This window comes from Cercospora beticola, chromosome 2 (genome assembly GCF_033473495.1).
Source record: "Cercospora beticola chromosome 2, complete sequence".
Lineage (NCBI taxonomy): Eukaryota > Fungi > Ascomycota > Dothideomycetes > Mycosphaerellales > Mycosphaerellaceae > Cercospora > Cercospora beticola.
In genome coordinates this window covers 179,052-204,059 of record NC_088936.1, presented here as the reverse complement: position 1 = coordinate 204,059, position 25,008 = coordinate 179,052, and the positions used below count along the sequence as shown (strand labels likewise).

The 25,008-nt window shown below is 52.3% G+C and overlaps 8 protein-coding genes across 8 annotated transcripts; 6 read left to right on the top strand and 2 right to left on the bottom strand.

Moving 5' to 3' along the window:
- Positions 1 to 644: 644 nt before the first annotated feature.
- Positions 645 to 1,325, top strand: RHO25_002229 (uncharacterized protein; the record flags this gene model as incomplete). Its single annotated transcript, XM_023594898.2, has 2 exons — positions 645 to 867; positions 940 to 1,325. The coding sequence occupies 2 exons, from the start codon at positions 645 to 647 to the stop codon at positions 1,323 to 1,325; spliced, it is 609 nt and encodes a 202-aa protein (XP_023460132.1).
- Positions 1,326 to 1,739: 414 nt separating this feature from the next.
- RHO25_002228 (uncharacterized protein) lies at positions 1,740 to 2,759 on the top strand (the record flags this gene model as incomplete). The annotated part of the gene is made up of 1 exon (XM_065602202.1): positions 1,740 to 2,759. One exon carries the CDS (start codon positions 1,740 to 1,742, stop codon positions 2,757 to 2,759), a length of 1,020 nt encoding a protein of 339 aa, XP_065458274.1.
- A 2,074-nt stretch (positions 2,760 to 4,833) lies between these two features.
- On the top strand, positions 4,834 to 6,903 carry RHO25_002227 (uncharacterized protein; the record flags this gene model as incomplete). The annotated part of the gene is made up of 5 exons (XM_023594899.1): positions 4,834 to 4,894; positions 4,954 to 5,297; positions 5,349 to 6,051; positions 6,102 to 6,225; positions 6,273 to 6,903. The coding sequence occupies 5 exons, from the start codon at positions 4,834 to 4,836 to the stop codon at positions 6,901 to 6,903; spliced, it is 1,863 nt and encodes a 620-aa protein (XP_023460131.1).
- Positions 6,904 to 9,318: 2,415 nt separating this feature from the next.
- Positions 9,319 to 10,842, bottom strand: RHO25_002226 (uncharacterized protein; the record flags this gene model as incomplete). The annotated part of the gene is made up of 1 exon (XM_023594900.2): positions 9,319 to 10,842. The coding sequence occupies one exon, from the start codon at positions 10,840 to 10,842 to the stop codon at positions 9,319 to 9,321; it is 1,524 nt and encodes a 507-aa protein (XP_023460130.1).
- A 401-nt stretch (positions 10,843 to 11,243) lies between these two features.
- COQ4 (Ubiquinone biosynthesis protein) lies at positions 11,244 to 12,065 on the top strand (the record flags this gene model as incomplete). The annotated part of the gene is made up of 1 exon (XM_023594901.2): positions 11,244 to 12,065. The coding sequence occupies one exon, from the start codon at positions 11,244 to 11,246 to the stop codon at positions 12,063 to 12,065; it is 822 nt and encodes a 273-aa protein (XP_023460126.2).
- A 626-nt stretch (positions 12,066 to 12,691) lies between these two features.
- On the top strand, positions 12,692 to 15,609 carry RHO25_002224 (uncharacterized protein; the record flags this gene model as incomplete). The annotated part of the gene is made up of 3 exons (XM_023594902.2): positions 12,692 to 13,474; positions 13,534 to 15,054; positions 15,106 to 15,609. The coding sequence occupies 3 exons, from the start codon at positions 12,692 to 12,694 to the stop codon at positions 15,607 to 15,609; spliced, it is 2,808 nt and encodes a 935-aa protein (XP_023460125.1).
- A 343-nt stretch (positions 15,610 to 15,952) lies between these two features.
- Positions 15,953 to 17,008, bottom strand: RHO25_002223 (uncharacterized protein; the record flags this gene model as incomplete). Its single annotated transcript, XM_023594903.1, has 2 exons — positions 15,953 to 16,573; positions 16,628 to 17,008. The coding sequence occupies 2 exons, from the start codon at positions 17,006 to 17,008 to the stop codon at positions 15,953 to 15,955; spliced, it is 1,002 nt and encodes a 333-aa protein (XP_023459333.1).
- Positions 17,009 to 17,487: 479 nt separating this feature from the next.
- Positions 17,488 to 24,996, top strand: RHO25_002222 (uncharacterized protein; the record flags this gene model as incomplete). The annotated part of the gene is made up of 7 exons (XM_023594904.1): positions 17,488 to 17,727; positions 17,782 to 18,189; positions 18,242 to 18,770; positions 18,838 to 19,254; positions 19,302 to 19,709; positions 20,227 to 20,430; positions 20,714 to 24,996. 7 exons carry the CDS (start codon positions 17,488 to 17,490, stop codon positions 24,994 to 24,996), a joined length of 6,489 nt encoding a protein of 2,162 aa, XP_023459334.1.
- Between the last annotated feature and the right edge of the window lie 12 nt (positions 24,997 to 25,008).

The window sequence follows — 25,008 nt, the reverse complement described above, 5'->3', positions numbered from 1 at the left end:
TCACCTGGAAGAATTGATTCTCCGCAGCACACTCTTCGGACCAAGTGTGGCTGCAAATTAATGTAGTCTTATAGGTACTCCACGGAGACGCCGTTGGATCATGCGTATAAGTATGGACCACTGCACAGGTATGAGATTCCAATGCTCAGAACGGTCGCAATCGTGGAAGCATCAAGTCTGTCTGCAATGTCGAACTGATGCGAATACTTGTTCGTGACAACTGGATTGACAGGTTCGGCACGTGCCTGCCTCTTACAGTCAGTCAGGAACATTCCGACTTAGATGCCAAGGACCAACACCACCCAGGCAGTTCTTCGGCGCCAGATAGTCGCAACGGTGATGGAAGTTACCGCAACTACCAAACGAAGTTCTGACCACATCGAAGAGGAGGCAATGAAAGAGAACATACCGAAGATACCGACCATGATGGCCATAGCCACAACTTGAAATGAGGAAGTATACATACAGGTGGCAAATAAATAGAGTCTGCTTCACCATTTATCACAAGCAGCAACAACATCTCCTTTCTTCACTTACATTCCTCAGCAACTGGTTTGCGACAGAAGCTCTGGTAGCTCTGCAACAAAGAAAAATCACGAAATCAACCAACCTAACACCACCACCCATTCAAGCCCGCTGTCAAGATGCGTTTCTCCACGATCACCACCATTGCCCTTGCTGGCTCTGCCTACGCGGCTCCTGCATTCGACATCGCGCGTCGCGATGCGAGTCTCGAGATCTTCAGACGTGAAGCCGAAGCCGGACTGGGCGATTGGATAAGCAGCACCGCTCGCAAATGGTTCATGGGCTTCGAGAAGCGCGACATGGACGTGGACATGCTCAGACGCGAGGCGGAGGCTGGTCTAGGTGATTGGATCAGCAACACCGCCCGCAAGTGGTTCATGGGTTTCAAGAAGCGCGATCTGGACGCGTAGGCAGCACGCGAAGCGGATCCCATTCTCGGAGCATTTATCAACTCGTTGCCTATGATGTGGCAGGCACTTGGTGGAGAGGAGAAGCGAGATCTCGCCAACTTGGCCGCGCGGGACGCCGATCCTATCCTTGGGGCCTTCATCAATTCTTTCCCCATGATGTGGCAAGCGCTCGGTGGCGAAGAGAAGCGTGATTTGAATGCACTTGCCGCGCGCGAAGCGGACCCAATTCTTGCAGCCTTCATCAACTCCTTCCCAATGATGTGGCAGGCACTGGGTGGAGAGGAGAAGCGAGATCTTGCCAACTTGGTAGCACGAGACCCGGAACCTGTCCTTGGAGCACTGATTCAGTCGTGGCCTATGATCTGGCAGGCGCTGGGTGGCGAGGAGTAGGCTGACTCAGAGTTCGTTCCTGGTTGATCTGAGCGTGGAGAAGCGCAATTTGCGTAGCAGTCTTGGGACTCCTCTTGACTTCAATGAGGAGGTGGAGACCGCTGTTATGCTACGGGCTGCACGGATTGCATGAGTTGCTGGATCAGGAATGTACTTGTGGGTGAAAGCTGATTGTATGACGCGAGGCTGGCACTTGTTGGTCATTATGAGCCAGGAGAGAGAAAGAATGCGAGGTAGACATGGATTGTGGATAGAAATTTGTATCGGTTGTTGCTCAAAGTGTTGTTGTTCAAACGAAGTCAAGGCACTGAAAGTGACTTGACGCGGCTTGGCAAGCGGAGCCAAGCCCGTCATCAACTTCATGAATCAGGAAGTGCAGCATGTCATTGTGTCCTCCTCCATCGCCAACATAAGATGGATCGCTCGCGTTTGCTTTGGCGGTCCTTCGCCAACGCCAAGCCCTTGACACCGCAATGGATCTGCAGACGTTGCCTCCACCGCCGCGAAACTCCGCCCTCCCCATCTCAGCTCCTCCGCTCCGCGCGCCAGCGAAGCCAACAGCACCAACGACAATCACGCCGACACAATAGCACAAAATACGATCAACCTGGCGATGACCCAAACTTTGTTGGCCTCGCAGATACACCACCAGTTCTCATTCGCGCCGGGAAGAAACATAACTTCTACGGCCTTGCTTTCCTCGCGACAATTCCAATCACAGCTTTCATCCTCGGCTGTTGGCAAGTCCAGCGTCTGACATGGAAGACCGACCTCATCGCGAAGTTTGAGGATCGGTTGATTCGAGATCCGCTTCCTCTTCCTCCGAGGATAGATCCCGATGCGATTCAAGAATTCGACTACCGAAGGGTGTACGCGAGGGGAAAGTTTGATCATTCGAGGGAGATGTTGATCGGGCCGAGACTATTAGATGGAGAAGACGGGTACTTGGTCATTACGCCATTGGTTCGAGAAGACCAGGGTGAAGGAAGCACGATCCTGGTATGCAGAGGTTGGATTCCCAAGGACAAAGCTTCGCAGGCGAAGAGGCCGGAGGGACTGCCGACTGGTGAAGTCGTGGTGCAAGGTCTACTGAGGGAGCCTTGGAAGAAGAATATGTTTACCCCGGACAATGTACCACAGGAGGGCGTGTGGCATTTCCCAGATGTGAAGCAAATGGCGGAGCATAGTGGCAGTCAGCCAGTATGGATTGAAGAGACGATGAAAAATGATTTGTTGGAGACGTACAGGAGAACGGAGAAGGGTATACCGATTGGGAGGCCGCCTGAGGTTAACTTGAGGAACAATCATACACAATACATCTTCACATGGTTCTCGTTGAGTTTGGCGACGACGATCATGATGTGGATGGTGGTAAAGAAGCCGCCGGGAGGTGGTGCGAGAGCTGCTGGGAGGGCAGTGAGGAGAAATGGGTAGACTCCTTTCAGATACCAGACAGGTTGTACATTTACGGACGAAGATAACCCGCCCATTTGCGGACAGCAGAACAGAAAGTCGCGCACAGCGCCAGATCAGTGAGAACTCTCTTGCCGCAACCTTGATTGCGCGCCTATGTCCCTTCGCGAGGCAGAATGCTTTGAGTAAGCTGCATGGGGTCGAGATACATTCAACCGAAGGGACGTGCTCTCGACCAGGGACACAGCACACTATGTCTCATGGTACTCTACTTTGCTGTCCATCGGTAGCTCGCAGCGGACTGCAAGCTGCCACTTCCTCGTGTTGAATTTGATCAGATGCGTCGCCTCAAACCGAGCTGCACAACCGAACGCCTTGCTTGGCCTTTCCAACCAAATCACTGTGGGCCACCAGCAGTCGTGAGTGCCCTCATAGTCCACTTACCTCTCTGCATCAGCACACCAGTCAGGAAATATTTACAAAGAATTCAGTTCAATACACAACGATCTTCCGTGGTGCAGCGGTAGCCTTACAAATCGCCTGTTGATCAGGTGTCAAGGATCTTACAACCCTGGCTCAGCCGCTGGTTGATAGCGAACTAAGCTTACTTCCATCTGTGGCGCTGGAGCAAGATGATGACCGAGCGCCACGGACGCCTGTTTTGCTTCTTGTCCGACATATTCTCGACATCAACTTTCTGCATGATCGAACGAAACAACCAAGGTCACCATCAGAGCCAAAGGTCAACCTTTATATACGGTCCTGGCGCTGTCCGCTTCAATGACATTCCATTGCGTAACGGTATCCTTGTAAGTCGTTTGTTGGCCAGGCGTCGAGGGCAAGTCGGCAGATTCAGTTGAGCTTAAGGCCTGTGTATGCAGATCTTTGACCTGGATGTGGATGCAACCTTATGCTGTTGAATATTTGCTTTTTGCTGGACACTTTGGAGACCACAATTACAAGGCAAAGGCAATCGAGTCTCTTTCCCATTATCAGCAATAGATGTCAGAATTGATATACCCCTGTTGATAAGCGGTCCTTTAGCAATCTCTCATGGCCTAACGGTATGCTCGTAAATTGCGTGGTTCACATGTGTTGAGAACATCAGCGGCAGTCCCGTCAACGATTGAGTTAGAGACAAGAACTTGTGAGTGGTGGCGATTGCGCGTTGCTTGAAGACCATGGCGGATCTGTTTTGCCATGCGGGGCGATATGCATTTTGTCTTCCAGTGGGGCATGTCATGCTTGCTCGTATCACCGAGGCGTACGTATAGCCGGGACTCTTAACGATAGTCACCTGCAAAGATAACGCTTCTATGACTTGTTTGCGGCTTTCCAGTGCATTCTGGCTTGCACCGTTTGCATGTCGGGCTGAACGTATGAGTTGGAGTTGATCACTGAGCCGAGGAGCCATGAGACATTGTATCGCATGCTTTAGTGGACGAAGACTATGCTCCAGCAATAAGTCTGATCGATATCTACACCGTCAGCCTATAGATATACGTTTTCTCACACGTGTGCTAACAATCGTGCATGCAGTAAGGGTAGTGCCGATCAACCATTGATCAATTCGATGCCAATTCCCGGATATCATTTACCACCTCGATGGCCATCTGCCCAAGATCTCGGTTACATCCGCCCTCACCAGCATCCCACGCTGCGTCATATCACATTCGCTTTTAACTCCTGCACGTAGCTTTCGCATGTGGCAAGCTACAAAGCTCCCTCGCACACGCGGCTCTGCGGGGTGCATATGCATATGCAAAGCATGGAGCTCTGCCCGCTTTGAGAACACCACTCGAGACAGCCTCCTGTCGTACCAACATCGCGATCTGTGTGTTCATCCCACAGATCTGTCTACAACAGTGAGCAGCAGGATGATCAAGCATTGCAAAGCATGAGGGGTTGTTGTCTTTCCATTTTGCCGTTCAGGAACATGACGTTCTGCCTCGCGATGGTCGGTTATGGTCGTGCAGTCGGTATTAATTGTGTTGTGTCTGCACGTATGCATGTTTGATGAGTTGATCAAGCTTTTGCTATTGTGTTGTGAAACCATCGAGAAATCTCACAGAGCATTGGAGTTGCATCGATCAAAATGCCGTACCACACGAAACTACCTAGCGACCTCAATGACGTGGACGTGATCATCGCAGGAGGTAAGTCGTTCTCGAATCTCCTCCATGTTCCCATGCACGAGGGCTAACAATCCTTTCAGGCGGTCTCGCGGGCTGTGTCGTAGCAGGACGTCTCGCCGAAGCAGACAAGAACCTTAAAATCCTCGTGATCGAACAAGGACCAAACAATTATGGCATGCCCGAGGTCGTTCATCCAGCTCTGTACCCACGCAACCTCTTTCCAACGAGCAAGATCACTCTATTCTGGCATGGCAATGAGTCGGAGCAACTGGCAGGCCGGAAGCCCATCGTGCCTTCGGGTGGAACACTCGGTGGCGGAAGTGCAATGAACTGGATGGTATACACTCGAGCCCAGCGAAGCGACTTCGACAGCTGGAAGTGTCCCGGTTGGAGCGCAGATGAGATGCTGCCATTCTTGAAGAAGGTACGTCGTGTTATCCTCACGTCTTCCATATTCTGACATTTGGCTCTCAAGCTCGAAACCTACCATGGCAAAGGCGACAAAGACCGTCACGGCGACAGCGGACCCATCAATGTATCCAAGGGCACTTACACCTGCTCTCGCTCCGAAAACGCCTTCGTCGAATCTGCAGCAGCGCTTGGATATCCAGAAGTTCAAGATCTTCAGAATCTGGACAATAATAATGCTGTAGAGCGATACTACAGATATGTTGGACCGAATGGCAGACGCCAAGACGCTGCACATCGGTACTTGCATCCAAAGTTGCAAGGAAACGAGTACCCGAACTTGCACGTTTTGACCGAGAAGCAGGTGTTGCGTGTTATGTTCGATGGCAAAAAAGCAACTGGCGTGGAGTACCAGACCAACCCGAAGTTTATGGCGAATCCAGAGTACCTCGATATCGGATACGTATCTCCTAGGGTCGTGAAGGCACGAAAGATGGTCATCGTCTCTGCCGGTGCGAATGCTACGCCAGGTATCTTGGAGAGATCCGGAGTCGGCGGCGCTGAGGTCTTAAAGAAGGCTGGCGTGGAAGTTGTCGAAGATCTTCCAGGTGTTGGATCGGACTACCAAGATCATCATCTCTCATTGTGGTCATACCGAACGAACCTCGCGCCGAGAGAGTGCATCAACGGCTTCCAGGACGGAAGGTTCAACATTGAAGAAGCCATTAGGATGAACGATGAGTTGCTTGGTACCAACGCAATGGACGGACGTGAGTACCTTCTCTTGTCTCGAGGTCGATTGGCAGCTGATGATTCGTAGAGGGAAAGTTCCGTCCTACTGAAGAAGAGGTCGACGCGCTGGGACCAGAGTTTCGAAAGGCTTGGGATCGAGATTTCAAGGACGTCCCAGACCGTCCTTTGATGATCCTCGCTCTCTACAACTGGTACGACACTGTCGCTCTCAAACATTGACATGGCTAACATTCTCCAGCTTTTACGGCGACCACAGCATGCTGCCCGATGATGCAGAGTACGTCTCTCAAGCCAACTGGACGGGCTACCCCTTCAGCCGCGGCCACATCCACATCACCGGCAAGACGATGGCTGATCGTCCCGATTTCGAGACCGGCTGGCTCAAAGACCAAGGCGATAACGATGTGAAGAAACACATCTGGGCCTACAAACTCTCACGGGAGATGTGGCGCCGCATGCCAATTTTCCGCGGCGAGCTCGCCATGACGCATCCACGCTTCCCAGAAGGCTCGAAAGCTGCCGTCGTTGAGAAGGCCGATGGACCGATTGCGAAGGGTGATGAGAGGATTGAGTACTCCGAGGAAGATAACAAGGCGATTGAACAGAGGGTCCGAGAGATTTTGTCGACGACTTGGCATTCGCTCGGAACGTGCAAGATGGCTCCGAAGGAGAAAAATGGCGTTGTTGACGAGAAGCTGAGTGTTCACGGCCTGGAAAATCTTAAGTTGGCTGATTTGTCGATCCCGCCAGAGAATGTGGGAGCGAATACTGGTGGCACGGCGTTCGTGATTGGTGAGCGGGCTGCTGATTTGTTCATCAAAGAGCTGGGCATTGAGGAGAGGCAGGATTCTCCTACGAGAGCAAATTGAGCAACCGCGATAGCGAATGTTTCCGCTAGTTGAACAGCCAGTTGGGGTGAGTGCGGCACGAAGGTGTTGTGTAAGAACGAAACTTTTGCGCCTCACACAATGGTTACAGTCCTCTTTTTTCCCCGCAACGTATCAAAGTTCGTGCAGTCATGGTCACCATCAACCAGATACAGCTCGTTCACGGCGAATACCAGCGTGAAATGGTGAGCCAGAGGTCGAAGACCAACAATGCTTCTATTCCATCGAGTGTAATCCAACGTAAAGATGGCGTCGCCAGGTTGTATCATCTCTGGCTCAATACGATCCTGAAATGGGAGACGAATCTGTAGTAGGTGCGAGGGCTGCGGTTCGGACGTCGTGTTTATCATCACCGCCGTCCAGTGGTTGAACGCCATACCCGGCACTTTGTCCACTTCGCGCACATCTCATAACCAGAAGAGCTCCAAGGACAGCTGAGAGCTGGCATCGATTATGCTTGAAGAAAGGGTTTGGCAAATGAGTCTGATATCTTCGGTTCCCCATGTACCAGGAGCCATCCGAAAATCAGGCATCCATGAGGGAATACCCAGCCGACTGCATTTGTTGAAAGGATGATCCTTCGAAAGACTGCAGGTGAAGGCGTAGTTCAGGACACGGAAGTCTCCTTTCGCAACTGCCTTTCTCGCGAAGTCCAAGCATAATTGTGGGAACGAAAGTGAGTAGTCGACTCTGAAGCTGTATGTGGGGTCTAGAGAGACCAGAGAATATAATCGATCATGCAGAGTCGAGCACTCGTGGCTCTTGAAGATCCGTAGCATATCAATAAGATCATGCTGTGATCTGTCTGCCGTCATAACGCGACAAAGGTCGCGACCGGCGTCGTGTAACTTTCGGATGTGCCAGTATAGTTCATAATCTTGCGTAACGTACGTCTCGAGGCCATCCGCACAGATCTCTATGCAAACAAGGACCGTCACGAGAAATGTGGTGGAATCAGAACTATGATTAGCCCATCTCACGATACGTCCATCCTCCTTGCCGACCAGAGCTTGATTCTCTTGGATGATCCAACGCCTTGTCCAATATCTGCGGCTGATGATGTGCGCAGCCTTCAAATCTTTGCCCGTAAGAGATAAGCACCTTTGTCATCCTCCTTGATACGGGCTCTAAAAGCGATTGCGATGTCGATGACCATTCTGTCGACGTTGAGTTGTTCAAAGCTTAAACACCTTCCGTCGAGAAATTGACTGCGGCATCCGTCACACCCTGGAAGTGTGGAAGACATGTCGAACTCCGTCTGAGCGAAGGCATGAACATGGCTTTCTATTGTCTATGGAAACCCGGGTCCAGTTCCATTCTCGTGCGCATAATTTAGAATATCGCCGACGCACTGTGTTAGGGCACATGTGTGGTTATCACAGTCAGCATTGCCATTTCCCAGCCACACAATAACGCGACGTGCCAATCGATAGATATCGAACATCATGGAGACCTGCGAGTTGCGCTCGCATGAATCATTCTTGTTGATGCATATGGCATCAATCCACAGGACTTCAGTAGTTGTAGCTGATCTCAGGCGGCGGAGTCCGTCGGCCAGACTTTTCGTGATTTTATGAGGTGAATGATCGACCTCTATGTAGTGAGTGCGACAGTCGTCCCCGTCTTCGGTTGCCCAGCTGTATGAGAGGGCGGTAAAGGATGATCGACCTGCTTTAATTTTTTGCCAGTACTCGTATGAAGCTCTTTCGTAGTGCTCGTTGTCTTTCCATCGACCATCCGCTGGATCCCGCAATGGCCACGCTGGTAGATGCTCTCCAAGATCTTGCAATTGAAGCGTTGCGATTAAAGGATCGTCTAGATACTTGGCAGGCTCGAGAAGCAGTACTCTGATCCATCGCCCATTCGGAAGTTGCTGATATGTCGATGTGGGTGTCGGTTCCATGATTCCTGAGGCTTTTATTTTTATTGCTAAGAAATGGAATTGGCTTCGACGTCTGAAGGACTCCATCCGCAATATCAATTACTGAGGAACACAGGTCACAGCAAGGCTGCGCCCTCGCGCGAGCGATGCGCTGGTGAACGAGATGTGCCCGATCTGACATGCATGGCCCATGCTGTCGTGTAACGTCCTGCAGCCTGACTGGCACGCGCTCGCTTGGTTACTTAGCCGAAGCTACGAAGGGTCCCATAGAAGACACCATCTAGGCTCTTTCAACTATTTCACGGACTGTTGGCTATCTTCAATATAAGAAGCCTGTTGCCGGAGGGATCTTGTTTAGTGGCAGGGAGGCCATCGTGCAGGCGGCTGTCCTCTTCAAAGCCTGCGAAGCTGAAACCGCTGGGAGCGGGCTGCAGAAAATGTAGCTTTGTACATCCCTTGACAAATTTACAAAAGTATGCTCAGAGTGCATAATCTACACACATCGTGCTCATATCTTACTCCCGATTCACATTCGCTCTTCGCCCCGTTCCAGCAACCGGCACTTCATCTTCATACTCCCTCTGCGACATCATTGCCTTTCCGACTACAACCTGCATCATACTATAATTCACCACAGCCTTGATCCCCATCTCTTCACCTCTCTTGACAATGTACCCGTTGATGAACTCGACCTCAGTTTGTGCACCTCTTCTGACATCCGCGAGCATTGAGCTGATATTGTTTCTTGTCTTGTGCGCAACAGACACGACCAATGTTTCCAGACGTTCGGAGCTGAAGCGATTCGGCACATTGGGAATTCCGCGGAGCTCGGGCAATGACCGAATGATGAGAGAGGTTTCGGCGAGCATGAGTCGCATCGTGCGGGTGAAGGCGAAGTTGTAAAGGATGGAACCGTTTCGATTGTCTATCAAGGCTGTGAGGGGGTTCAGGACGCTGTTGACGGCCAGCTTTTCGAGCTGGAGCTGAAGCAATTCGAGCGGAGTGAAGGCCACGCAGGCGAGTACGGGGGTTCGCGTTAGGGTTCGAGTGATGTAGCGGGCTGTGGGTTGAAGTTCGTTGACTTGGGTCTCATCCATTTCGCCGGTTTTGTCGGTGCCGTGGCCTGTGGGTGTTGGTGGACGACCACTTGTTTTGGTGGGTCGGGGCGGTACAGCGCCGAGTGCGATTGTTCCATGTCCAGCGTGTACCACGAAGAACGGGTCTTCGACAGCCTTTGAGGGTGGTACGTATGAGCCGTGCGAGACGACGCCCTGCAGATATTGCGGTCTTGTGGCCTCATCTGTGAAGATCGCCTCGTTGACTTTGTCAATCACGCCCATGCCATTTTGCAGAAAGCAGATGGTGCTGTCCTTGGAAATCCTCGATTTCACAGCAGACAAAGCATTGAGCGTGCGGATGGTCTTCGTGCATATTATGAGGTTGTGTATAGGCTCATTTGACACCGCGTAGTCGCCGGGTAGTGATTTACGCTCAGCAGCCGCAGCAACAGTGTCGTCGTCAGAAACCTCGACCGGCTTGAATGCAGTCGTCCCTCCGCTGCCCTGTTGCTGTTGCTCTTCCATGAGTTTCGCCACCTCATGCGGTTTCGTCCCAGCCTCGCTGGAGACATCATAGAAATTCGGACTACCCTCCTCCAACGTCTTGCCGTGCTGTCTCCGGGTCATGGGCATGAGCTCGACATCGAAGCCATCTTTGGTAACAGTGAATTCTCCGTCCTGGACTGTAATGACTTTCTTGCTCTTCTCCCATGCTTGCAACAGCTGATACCGGTGGAAGATCAGAGTCACTGGTGGCGGGTCCGGAATGCCTCGCAATGCATGCGCGACCAATTTCCCTATGCTTCCTGTCCCTATGATATGTATTCTCCTCGGCACATCTTTCAGCGCGGCGTACTGCTTATCGGCAGGAGACATGGCGGCTTTCAATTGCTCCATGACTTTCGGGTCGATAGGCTCCTCGTCTGCTTCGTTCTTCCCGCTCGCATTCTGCTGGTGCTGCGCATTCGCTTCGGTCGCCATGGTTCGTCTGCCCCACCACGAGCTGTATCGCCGCTGCGTCTGAGTGGGAGAGGAGATAGGAATGTATACGGCCACCCGGCCCACGTCAATGCTACCGCTGCAGCATATTGTGTGTAGCCGAGGTATCCGGCGGGCGAGGTGGTGGAGGTGTGAAGACAGGGTGGAGACAGGACAGCGAGGTGCTCTTCAGCTCATTATCTGTCTCGATCGAAGCTCTGAGCTTGTCAAGTCGACGTTGTGGTCGTGAATGGCGATGGAAATGGTGCTGGGATGCCAGAGTCCTTTCGTCATCGGACTTTTTGGCTTCGCCGAACTCCGCAGCTCCTTCCAACATCACCTCCTCCGTCTTCTGTCTGTCACATGCGAATGCAGATCCAATGACAATGTCTTCGCCTCTTCTAATGCGTCGAATATTGGCACTTCCGCCAGCGATTCGCGCTCGAGCCTTCAGCGTGCTCAACCGCCCAGCACCGAACTATCCAGGCCATGTTCCTCTCACTTTCATCGAACGCTCCGCTCTGGCCATTGGCAGTGCATTCGGCTCTCTCCGCAATCCATATCGTCACGATCTGATCGCTTCCTTGGGCGAAGCAACTGCAAAGCCCTACTTCATATCGCGTCTTCGTACAGCAATGCTCGATCATCCAGACGGGCGTCGGATTCTCCGGGATCGGCCCTGCATCACAAGCCAGACCATCAGCTTAGAAAAGCTACGGACATACCCTGAAAATACGGTAGGGCGAGCGTATGCGAACTGGCTAGACAAGGAAGGTGTCACGCCAGACACTCGAGATCCTGTTCGGTATATTGATGATCCGGAAGAAGCCTATGTCATGCAGCGATATCGTGAGACGCATGACTTCACACATGCGATTACTGGTCTTCCGGTCATCATTGAGGGAGAACTTGCAGTCAAGGCCTTTGAGTTCATGAATACCCTCTTGCCAATGACGGGTCTTTCCTTGGCGGCGATTGTGAGGCTGAAGCCTGTGGAAAGGAAAAGGTTCTTTGAAATCTATTTGCCTTGGGCGCTGAGAAATGGATTGAAGGCGGAGGAAGTGGTGAACGTATACTGGGAGGAGGAGCTGGAGACCGATGTTGATGTTCTGAGGAGTCGACTGGGAATTGAGGTGCCACCGGACTTGAGGGAGATGAGGAAAGCTCTCAGGGAGCAGAAGAAGAGAGAGAAGCTGGAGAGGGAAGCACAGCAGTCACGAAGCTGATGGGAGCTCCACAGAATGGCCCTGGAGAACATCTTGCAACAATGGTTCGACCCAAGGAATGTTCTGCTTAAAGTCGCAGGTCGCCATCTTGAAGTCTGCTCACGCCTTGGCTTTAGTTCCGGTCACGCCTACGGTAGCCGTGCTCATACCGAGAAGCGATAAGTTCCAGCGCCGCTATCGCCTCGGTCTTTCTCGTGCAAGACGTGCTACCAGATAATCCCGGAAGCACCGAGCGAGAATAATGCGATGTTGTGCTCTGCGAAACGGCACTAAGCCTTTCTGACCAAATTCAGATGTGCTGCGTATGTCTTCACTGCACACGGTCTGTCTCGTCTCACAAGGAAGTGAACTGACAAGAAGTCTCAACAACTCACTCAAAGCAAGTTCCGTTGTGAAGTGACCAGTCACAACGGCCCAAACTGTTTCTCACTTAGGCAGCTTTCTGCGCAAACACGCTCGTGACGCACCAGCTGATTGGTTCACTTCTGCCACAGCAATCTCCTGCCCACCATAAGAGGCACTCCCTCTCTAGACTTCTCCTCTTTCTTTCCACATACGACAGCTTTCCACATACGACAGCTTTCCACATACGACAGCTTTCCACATACTTCAGTCTCGGTCGCAGCATGGCGAACCGCACTGTACCGATCATGGCACCTGCAGCGGGTGCCACTCCTTCGGTGTTTGCAGAGAACTTTGCAACGAATGTCAATGCGGGCACCGACGGGACGTCGGTCAAAGCACGTGTCAACTATTTCGACGTGAAGCTGCCAAAGGTTGAAAAGCTCTACCTCTACAGCGTGAACATTACACGCAGCGACACTGGCGGCGAGGTCAAGCTTGCAGGCTTCAAAAAGGATTTGATTCGGCACCTTATCACGCTTCCGCCACTCAGCAACATGCGGAGCGAGTTTGCTACAGACTACCATTCCAACGTAGTCTTCCTGACCCCACAGGGTCGGACTCTCACCAAAACAGTGGTGTTCGCTCCTGCGGCGGGTTCACAGCAACAGACATTCAATGTCACGCTTAGTTGCACTCACACTCTGGCCATGAGCGATCTCAACGAATTTTTGCATGGTCGCAGGAAGTTTGATGTGCTGCCTTACATGACAGCTCTGAACATTCTTTCGCGCAGTCTCGCTGCAGCGTCGACAGTCAAAGTTGGTCGCGACAAGTTTTTCCCTGCGGCATTGAGTTCTGCAACCTGGTCAAGATCTCTGAACTTCAGGAACGGCTTCTTCACATCTATGCGCCCGGTAAATGGTCGAGTGATTCTCAACATTCATGGAGTCGCTTGTGCCTTCGTGGTTGAGCAACCGGTGCATCTCTACGCCTCTGCGTTCAATACGAAGTTCCGCCCGAACTTGGCAGCGAGAGACTTGAGAAACCTGGATCAATACTTCAAGGTGAGTGCTCGATCACATCAACATATCCTTCCGATAACGGAACCTAATACAATTCACAGTCTCTCGTCAAAGGACTGCGAGTCCGTCTCCTCTACACTCCGCCTACGGCTACGAACGCGGCCCGGTCCAAGAGCCTTACGAGTCCAGTCAACAACAGCAAGATCAAACGGATCAATGGTTTCGGACGCATTGCGAAGGAACAGACATTCCGACACAACGTCCACGGCGTGATCACTGTCGAGAAGTACTTCAACGAGCATGTTCTGGAGCCTAGTTCTCATTTGCGGTTTCCGCTGCTGCTGACCTGCGATCTCGGTACACGCGACAAGCCTTGCTTTGTGCCAGCGGAGCTCCTATACATTGCACCACACCAACCATTCTTCGGGAAATTGCCTGAAAGCGCGATGAAGGATATGATCAAAGTGTCTCAACGTCTTCCTTTGCCGAACGTGGACATGATCGAAGATTGCCTCAAAGTCAACAAAATGTTTGACAGCCAGGCGATCCAAAAGTCTCAGAAGAATGGCGTCTCAATCGAGCTGAACATGAGAGAAACGAACGCTCGCGTGATTAGCATCCCCGGTCTGGCCTATGGTGGCAATGTTCAGCAGCAGGGATGCTCCAAGGAGGGCACGTTGCGCAATGGCAGATGGGACTTACGAAACAAAACGTTCAGAACATCTGGCAGACTGGGCGCGCTTGGAGTCATCCAGATCGGTGGCGCGAGCGCACCCTTTAATGACTACATTTCTCTCACCAAAGTGCTGACGAAGAACGGGCTGAGGAATGTGCAGAAAGTGAAGGTCGCCGAATCTCCAAGTGTGTCTCAAGAGGATCTCTCGGCGGCTCTGGCCGAAATCGAAAAATTTAAGGAATTCAGCAATGAGGACTTACCTCAAAGAGACAGACCGGCAAGATGCCTACTCATCGTCCTTCCGAATAAGACCGCTGCAGCATACGAATCCGTCAAATGGTGGGCCGATGCCGTTGCAGGTGTACATACTGTCTGTATCGCTCCAGCCAACACAACGCAATTGGGCAAACCACAGTTCCAGGCCAATCTTGCCCTCAAATTCAACGTCAAAGCTGGCGGGAACAACCACACGCTTCTTGATGGAGAGCTTGAGCACATGCACCCGGGCGGTGTGACAATGTATGTAGGCGCAGATGTGACGCACCCGGGGCCTGGCAGTATTGCACACTGCCCTTCGGTTGCCGCAGTTGTTGCCAGTGACGGTCGCTCTCCAGTCAACTATCCTGGTTCGCTCCGTCTACAGCGCTGCAGGCAGGAGAGCATCGAAGACATGGAATCGATGATGATGGATCGTCTGGAAACGTGGCATGCCAAGAACAACTCTGTGCCCACCAACGTCCTGTTCTACCGCGACGGAGTCTCCGAATCTCAGTTCGCCATGGTGAAGAATACGGAGCTGCCCAAAGTCATGAAGGCTTGCGAGAACTTTGCACTGAAGCACGTCCGATTCAAGGATTGGAAGCCCAGGGTCACGCTGGTCGTCTGCGGGAAGCGCCACCATACCCGCTTCTATCCGCCAGCTCAGGTCAACAGCAGTGTCAAATGGGTATGTCTGACTTTCACTCTGTATGGCGCAACAAGACTAACATTGCTCCAGGCCATTGATCGAAACTCCAATTTCCTTCCCGGTCTTGTGGTCGACAGCCCATCGATTCGCAACGCCTACCACTTCGACTTCTTTCTCCAATCTCATGCGGCTCTCAAAGGCACTGCACGCCCGTGCCACTACTTCGCAATCCACAATGGTATGAACCTTACCGCTGACAAGCTCCAACGCATCACGAACAACCTCTGCTGGATCTTCGCCCGCGCTCTGACTCCAATCAGCTATGCTTCTCCGGCATACTACGCCGATCGCTTGGCCGAACGTGGACGCTGCTATCTTGCACCTTTCCTCTCCCCAATCCATCCTGCGAGACCATCCGAAGATCAGCTGTTCCAGAGTCTGGCAAATGCTAGAACCGCGACTATTGAGCAAAAGGATTTGCATGTTCTGGCGAAAATCAAGGGAGGATCCGGAGACCCGAACCATCCACATTGGGTCACTGATGGGCCGAATCCGTTCAAGAAGGAGATTGGTGGCACAATGTACTACATCTGAGGTGCTGAATAATGAGACGAGATGCGGTGAGGAGTGAGTGAGGTGGTTCTTGGCGATTTATTGACATTGCGAGATGAGACACGGTGGTTCTTGATATTCCTTGGCTTGAGGTGGCTCTGTGACAGTATGCAGAGAGACAGTTGAGCGCAGCGGTCTCCCCGTACTCTACGGAAGCAGATAGCTGGTAGCAGACAGTCATTTACAAAGATAAAGTTAGACTATAATTTCTCCTCTCCCAATCTGTATGCTGTATGCATTCGTCGAGCTGCTAGGCAAGTGGGAAGCCCGACTCAAAGATATGGATTTGGATCCGATACAATCTCATGGGACTATTCACACGTCTCTAAAGCTGCCAATCTGTGAGAGCGCGAGTGTCGTTGAACGATGCCAGGTCAACGTAGTGAGTTCGACGCGTTCCATTCTTCCCAAACTCTTCAGATGTAATATTCAACAGTGTCGCAGACGTCGTGGAGTTCGCCTTGTTGAGCAGACCCGGGAATTCCGCATCGAACTGATCGAAAATTTGCCGTGGAGTGAAGTAATCAACGCCACGAGCTTCGATCTTCTGCTGGAAGAACTTGACATATGCCTCGGTATGAGCGACATCAGTCGTCGGGCCAAAGTTGTCAATCGATAATGCATGTCCTGGAATCACGCGTCTGAGTCCAAGAGACTTGATGTACCCCAGAGTCGATAGCCAGGAGGATGTCAATGCTGGGGTGAGCAAGTCGGCTAGCCAGAGGTGCATGTCGTGCGAGTAGACGGTGTCTCCGGCGATTAAGGTTTGGATTGAAGGGATGTAGAAGAGTGTCTCGTCGATTGTGTCGCCGCCTAGTGGACTGAGGAGCTGGATCGGTGAGTGCTCGTTACCAGGAAGGGTGAAGAATGTGAAGTTGTAGGGAGTTGGGATGGTGGCTTCGGAGACGACGATTTGGTTTCCGAGGATGGAGCCCCAGGCTTGGATCTTGGAAATGTTAGCACGAACTTTGATTTCGTGAGTCAAGGGGTTGAGACTTACTTGTTGATTACTCTCGTTTTGAATGAGAGCTGCAGCATCTGGGTGGGCGTAGTACTTGGTGTTTGGGAAATACTGCAGAAATGCAGCACCGCTGAGGTAGTGGTCCGGATGAGAGTGGGTCGAGAAGACAGCGACAAGAGGCTTGTCTGTTGTTTGATTTACCCATGCTGCAAGGCTCTCTGCCTGAGGGATCGCCAAGGGCATATCCACCAGAACTGCTGCTTCCGAGCCGATAATCAGAGAGGACACCACATCGAGAGAAGGTCCTGAGTTGATGAAGGTCTCGACTCGCAATGGTTCCTTGTGAGTAGGGTGTGCTTGGCATGACGATGCAAGAGAAAGAATGGAAACGAGTATAGAGACAGGGGTCGTTAGATGCATGGTGTGTGAAGGTTGCACCGAGTGCAAGGTGAAATCTTGTGGTTGGTCTGATTTGTGTCTTGAGAGTCCATAAATCCTTCAAACTTATATTTCTTCATCATGAGGTCGATGAGTTTGGTAATTGTGGTATCTTTCCGTAGATGACCAACCTACGGCGGCTTTCCGCTGCTGCTCGTATAAGCTGAACAATCCGGCTATACCAACGCCGATGCAAGCTAAGGCCCAAGGCAAAAGAACTCTTAGCGCCGAGCCGCTGACATGAGCTATGGAAACACCACTTCTAGTCATGGAAAGTGCATTCAGTCACTTGTCAACAGCGGTTCGTGTTGTCGCCGACCGACCAAAAGTTCCTTCCTTCGTGGCGCTCGGTTCGGCCGCTCCGTCATTACCGCGACCAGATCAGACCGCAACTGCAATCGCGATGCCATCGCAACACAAAATCACCGCCCACAAGCATTTGATACCACCGGGCAGACGCGATGAGTGCCGTTGAACCTGCTGTCCGAGAATCCATCGAAGAAGCTGCTCGGGATGCCGAGGCCTATCCAAGCAGGCGACCCCTGTCCGGGCAAGAGGAGGAGTCACCAGCACGGACCCGATGGTGGTTCGCCTCGACCGCTTGCCCTCTCCTCGCCGCGACTTTTGGTCCCATCGCCAATGGCTTCAGCATTTGTTCTCTCGTTTGTCCTTGGAGGGAGATTTTGCCGCCGAAGATTCCTGTAAGCTCTTCCGGACCAACACGGAGGAGGCGCTGCAGCTAATGCAGATCACAGGAAGGCTTTGGTAACCAAATACCGGATCCAAAATGGCTGCTGGCGATAAACACCGCATCTCTGGTCTCTGCACTTATCGGCAATGCGGCATTACTCCTCAACATGGCGCAGCGATTGGAATTCTCTACTGCTCAGCCCATCACCATCGGCGGCTTCATCTTAGCGGGAGTGCTGTTGCTCGTCGATGTCATTGTTCTCAGTTCTGACGAATACTATTTCCTGCTCGACCCGGTGGGAAGACTACCTGGTAACCATGCGCTTACTGCTGCGTTCTACTACGCGATCATTGCTGCAGTTGTTTACATCGTCATCGGACTGCTCATGTGTGTCACGGTGTATGGAGCGCATCGGCGCTACTATGACAAGGATTTCCAGTTGACCAATGCTCAGAGGATGTTGATGCTTCAGGTGAGCTGACTCGCGCGTACTGATTGAGCATGCGCCGCTGACAGGAGTGTAGACTATGCTTTTCGTCGCCTACATTCTGCTTGCCGCATGGGTCTTCAGCTCGATCGAGGACTGGCGTTATCTCGACGCAGTGTACTGGGCAGATGTGACCGTTCTTACAATCGGCTTGGGCGACTACAAGCCATTGACTAAGGTCGGCCGCGGGCTGCTGTTTCCATACGCTGTCGGTGGCATCCTCCTGGTCGGTCTCATCGTTGGCAGCATTCGAAGACTGGTTCTGGAGCACGGCGAGTTGAAGATAGCAGCTCGAATCACCGAAAAGCGACGCAAGAATGCACTGCACGAAATCGATCACAACAGAGGCACCATAAAGATTTCTTGGTCCGCAAAGGCCGACTACCGTCTCACGAACTCCATGAGTCCTGCACAGCGCCGCGAAGAGGAATTCAATGTCATGCGGAAGGTGCAGAACGCGGCAGATCGAGAGCGGCGATACTTTTCACTTTCCACAAGTATGACCTTTGCTTCGGTGCTGTGGCTCGTAGGGGCAGTGGTATTCATGGTCACGGAGAGAGAACAAGGTGAGCGACAGCGCCGCCCTTTCAGTCTTTTTGCTTCCAGATTTACTCGGAGCTGACATCCCAGCAGACTTGACGTACTACCAATCAGTCTACTTCTCCTTCGTCTCGCTGATGACAATCGGCTATGGCGACATCGTGCCCGCTTCGAACTGTGGCAAGGCATTCTACGTTATCTGGTCACTTCTGGCAATTCCAACACTGACCATACTGATTTCCGGCCTCAGCGAAGCGTTCACCAAGGCCTTCACTGGCTCGACATCTTTGCTCTCAGCACTGTACTCAAGACCGAAGGAAGTGAAGCAGTCGGCAAAATACAAAGCTCGCAAGGCTGCGAACAAGGTTTCGAATATCGGCAAGACGAAGCGAGAAGTCCCTTTGAGTCCAGAAGAGCATCGAGTAAATACATTGCGCACGATGGTGGAGCGGCTGGAGTCCCACGTGGAAGAGGAGGAATTGAAAGCACTCAAGGAGGCGGAGTCGAAAGGTGCGTGAGCGCAGCATGAACTGTTCATGACACTTATAATTTCGCAGGCGATGACATCGATCGAGATATCCACTTCTACCACTTTGTTCTTGCGCGCGAACTCACGCGGGTGCAGAAAGACCTGCTGGCAGACAATCCAGTACAATACTCATGGGACGAGTGGGAATTCTTCCTGCTACTGATAGGTCATGGCAGCATAGATGACAACGACGGTCCTGACATTCAACAGGACACCCCTCAGCAACCGGTGGATCAGGCGGATAACTCCTCAACTACCGCCACAAAAGATAGACCTGTTATGAACGGACTGGTGGATAGGGACACACAGCGACAGACGAAATGGAATACGGCGCCAAGTAAACGAGGCCTGATCAAGAGGAGGGAGACTGCAGATCCCATTGGGAATTGGTCTTGGCTAGATGAGAAGTCACCGTTGATGAGCGTCAAGTCGGAGAGTCAGTGGTTGGCGGACAAACTCTCGGCAACTCTGGTGCACGAGCTTGACAGGTCAAGAAAAGGAGAGCAGAAGTTGCCGCCCATTGGGATACGGCATCTTCGTGGAAATGCTGCGGGATAAGGGAACACGTGCTGGGTCAGGGGCTGGTAGATGCTGGTGGGTATCACTTTTGTTACACGCACCTAGAACATTGATCTTCACGAGCAGTCGACTAATGTCATAGCTTCGATAATGACAACGAGAACTTTCATCAGCGATAGTGGCATAACACTGTCGATCGAGATCTGGCCGATCGGTCAAGCTCGGCGGACATTGGCAGTGGTCGATGCCTCAATCAGCAGCCATCACAAGATCAAGAGGCTATCCTCAACGATGTGCTTCAGAGGTGAATGTATGACCGTTGCACGGCCGACTCCAGACAGCTGCAAGCAGGCGCGGATGGCGGTTAGCTGCATGAGCTAGCGCGGCAGGGATGTGGCAGTGGCAAGCAGGCACAAACATGCAAGTGCAAACAGCACCACAACACGAACCGCACACCTCTTACCTTACCTCCACCAAATGGTCATACACCACGCCTTCCACCCTGAAGACGTGTCGAGTCGACAACTCGTCGTTCAGCGAGAAGATGAGCGGCAACAGCAGCAGCAACAGTAACTCCACTTCCTCCGGTCGACGAGGACGAGGAGGTACACCACGCAGGACGAGGAGAATTGCCGATGGTAAGTCACGCCTCGAGTCTCGATCATCAATTTCCCTAGTGCACTGCCATTGCAATTGAGGGCGGCTAACTCACAGTCAACACTTGCCTCACATCTCCCTGCTGGCATTGACTTCCCAGTCCTCGCCTTCGAACCCTCACACGCTCCTTGACATCCACATCCACATCGACCTCTACCTCTCTGCCTCTCCAAACTTCCAACCTCCTCAACACCAACATATGTCAATTTCACATGACAACCATCACCTGAAAGTCCTTGGAGCTAACTCATTCACCTTCACCAGCCATGGCTTTCCAAGAACTTCTTGCCTCACCAAGCACCAGTTCTTCATCGACTTCAAACTCGAACTTCCGAGCAACACCGCCGCACCTTCAGCGCAAGCGAACATCATCACACCATCCCTCAGGGGCGTCACCCATTCCAAGCTCGTCGGCTTCGCGACCTATACTCCAGCCCGCCAAGCCCGCGCTGCCAAGAATGGCGCCCAACAACTATCGCCAGTCGGCGGTCTACAATCCTTTTGAATTGCGAGTCTACTTTTCGAATGCTCCCATTAGCTGGAAGACGCGCGACGTGCATGCCTTTTTTCAGCGGTTTGAAAATGTCGCTCGAATTGAGATCTCCGAGAAGCAAGGCCGTGATGGCCACGGCGTGGTGGTCTTCCAGCCACCACCAAAAGACAGGTCCTGGGTAGGACGCTGGCTCACTACACAACATCATGGAATAGAGAAGCGCATGGAAACAAAAGACAACTCGAGGAAACCATACCACTACCGAAGTCCGCTTTCCAACAGGGTTTTGCCAGAGAGAATGACACTACCACTAGCATCGGTGGACTTCGGCATGATGCAAGAGCAAGACAAAATGATGATCTTGCACACGGCAGAGCCTTCACCTCAGACCAAGGTTGCGTTCACTGTGGATCTACAGCACAAGGAGCTGACGTTCACGTTCCCGGTCCATGTTCCAAGCAAGGGAGATGGTCTGGTCGAGCGTCATTTCAACTTGCGCATCACCCCAGCACAGATCTCTGGCGCCTTCATGGTCCGGGATCCTGACGATACAACATCAGTCGTCTTTACTACTGAGACTCCACCGCTGGTCTCCAGAAAAGTGACCAATATATCCAGCACTCACGACGACAAAGCCACTCTCTGGACTGAGCGCAGCACCTGGCTGCGCCAGACCGACATCGATCTCTATCCTTGGGCACGGTCGTCAGCTATAGAGCTTCGCAAAGTCAATACCATCATTGAAGTCGGTCGCTGGCTGACGTACAGGCTGAAGTTTCCTGCGGCCGTCACCACTTCCCAAGACTTTCAAGACATGTGCCAAGCACTGGCAGACCACAATGTCAACATGAATATAAGCAACAACATCACATTCACGCACCACGAACCGAACAATCTTTGGCATTGGTCTCAATCAGAGCAATCGAAAGACTGGAGATCGGCCGAATCTGTGCTTTCGGAGATGCAAGAAATGGCGGATGGCACTGTACCACTGCCGTTTCCATTGCGATATCAGCTTGAAGTGTGTATCAGCCTCGGACTGATCCAGGAGTGCAACCTCAGCCGCGACTTCGTCGCGAGGCTGCAGGCGCTCGATCCTCATCGTGCCGTCAAGATACTCGAGAGGGTTGCAGATCGCAAGTTGAAATACTGCAATCCCTTCGACCTATTCTCGCTGCACAATCAAGTGTCAGTGGTCGAGAAGAAGCGACCTGGATATTGCACTAAGATTCCCTCAGTCACCATCACACCCACTACCATGTACATCTCGACACCCGTTTTGGAGACCTCAAACCGTGTGATTCGCCAGTATCAACAGTTTGAGGATCGCTTTCTCCGAGTTCGCTTCACCGATGAGCGATACAAAGGCAAGATCATGCCATCGGAAGACCACAGAGATGACGAGATCTTCTCCCGTGTCAAACGAGCGATGGTGTACGGCATCAAGATTGGCGGCAGACATTACGAATTTCTCGCGTTCGGAAACTCCCAGTTTCGTGAGCATGGAGCGTATTTCTTCGCGTCGACTGCTAGTGTAACCGCTGCAGACATCCGTGACTGGATGGGAGACTTTACCAGTATTCGCATCATTGCCAAGTATGTATCTCGACTTGGACAGTGCTTCTCAACAACACGCGCCATTCCGCACTCCATCAACGTCGAGAAGATCAATGATGTGGAACGAAACGGCTTCTGCTTTACCGATGGCGTTGGCAAGATTTCACCGTTCCTGGCTCGTATGATCGCTCACCACTATGGACTGGCGAATTCCGAGCAAGATTACCCTTCGGTGTTTCAATTCCGTCTCGCTGGTTGTAAAGGTGTGTTGGCAGTCGACCCATCTCTCAAAGGCATGACAATACAGATCCGACCAAGCCAGCAGAAGTTTCCTGCCAAAGCCAGCGGTCTGGAGATCTGCCGCATCTCGCAATTCAGCACTGCCTCGCTCAATGTGCAACTGATCCTAGTTCTGTCGGCACTCGGTGTTCCAGATGAGGTCTTCCTGAACAAATTGCGACTTATGCTAAAGGACCTGCAAGAAGCCATGGACAAAGAGCAGAAAGCACTCGAGCTGTTGCAGAAGCACATTGACTTCAACCAAATGACCATTGCACTTGCATGCATGATCTTTGATGGGTTCATGGCAACCAAGGACCCCTTCGTCATAACCAGCTTGCGACTCTGGCGCTCGTGGAACCTTAAGTACCTCAAAGAGAAGGCGCGTATCTTCATCGATGAGGGCACATTCTTGCTCGGCTGTACCGATGAGTCTGCCACACTGAAGGGTCACTACACCAGTACCCAGGACGTCACAGGCACCCTCAAAGACAACATCCATGACGAGTCCAAGTTGCCAGAGATCTTCCTCCAGATCCCAGACACCGAGCGACCTGGATCATACCGAGTCATCGAAGGAATCGTTGGCCTTGCACGCAATCCGTCCTTGCATCCGGGCGATTTTCGCATCGTAAAGGCAGTGGACGGTCCAGCTCTGCGTCATCTGAAAAATTGCATCGTGCTTCCGCAGACCGGTGACCGGGACGTTGCAAATATGTGCTCTGGTGGCGATCTCGATGGGGACGACTTTATCGCTATCTGGGACAAGGAACTCATCCCACCAGAGTGGAATCACGAGCCCATGGACTACACATCGCCAGATCCAGTCTTGGCCGAAGGCCCAGTTACTGTTGACAACATGACTTCATTCTTTGTGCAGCACATCAAGAACGACATCCTGAGCAGGATCGCTTGCGCGCATCGTTACTGGGCAGACCGATTGCCCGACGGCATCAAGGAGCAAAAGTGTCTCGACCTAGCGCAGCTCCACTCCAAAGCCGTCGATTACCCAAAGACTGGCGTACCAGCCACCATGCCTGTAGAACTCAGAGTCCGAGAATGGCCGCACTGGAGCGAGCCGAAGAACAAGGCAAGAGGTAAGGTCTACCACTCCAACAGAGTCCTCGGCAAGCTATACGACGAGGTCAAGAAAGAGCCATTCCATGCAGCGTGGGACATGCCATTCGATGCACGAATCCTGGAATCTTGCGAGCCAACGGAGCAGATGCTGCAAGATGCTAGGGATGTCAAGAGGGTCTACGACGAGGCTATGCGCCGTATCATGAACCAGCATGGAATTCTGACCGAATTCGAAGTCTTCACCACCTTTGTCCTCGATCACCATCAAGAGATTGGCGACTACAAATTTGCCGAGGCCATGGGTGAGATCACGACAAATCTCAAGCAGCAGCACCGAGAACTCTGCTACGAGAAAGCAGGCACCAACGAAAAAGACCGCGATTGGGACAAGATGAAGCCCTTCATCGTCGCAATGTACAAGGTCACGGCCGATGAGGTGGGCGAAGCCGTTGCAGAGACTCGAGTCACTCGGATGAAGGGAGGTAGAGATGTTCCACTTCGTTCTCTGACTTTCGACACTATGCCGTTGATGACATTCCCATGGATCTTCGCTCCGGAGCTGGGCAGAATTGCAACGAAGGGGCATGCTTCTGGTGTCGCTATGCCGAAGCCGACGTTGCCGAAGACTGCTGCAGTGACGAAGAAGAAGAACGATCTCTTGCCTGAAGACTGGAAGCCGGTGCCGCTGATGGAGGTTGACATGAGCAGAGGCGTGGTGAGAGAGGGCGAGCTGTTTGACCTGTTGGGCCAAGACCAGCAGAGCGATGGCAAAGGAGGCGAGAAAGATGGCGCGGAGAAGGGTGTTGTGGTCGTGCCGGATTTAATCAGCTTTGACCAGGGAGCCGCGGATGAGGTTGGAGACAGGAAGGCAGATTCACCGATGGTGGAGGGAATCTCTGCAGAGGAGAAGCCATTTTCTGCCAGCGCAGAGCAGGCTGCCAAGCATACCACGGCAGCCGGCTCACCAGCACCGAACGGATCGATGTCCACCGAGGATGAGGTCGAATTCGAATTCGACGATGGGGAGGAGGAATTCTTCGACGGAACTGCCCGGCAAGATTTCGACATGAAGCCATCGGGTCTCGATCGCTTGGCTTCTCTAGTCGGTGTGGAAGACGGCGAGGACTCCGAAGACTGAGGTGTCGAGGCT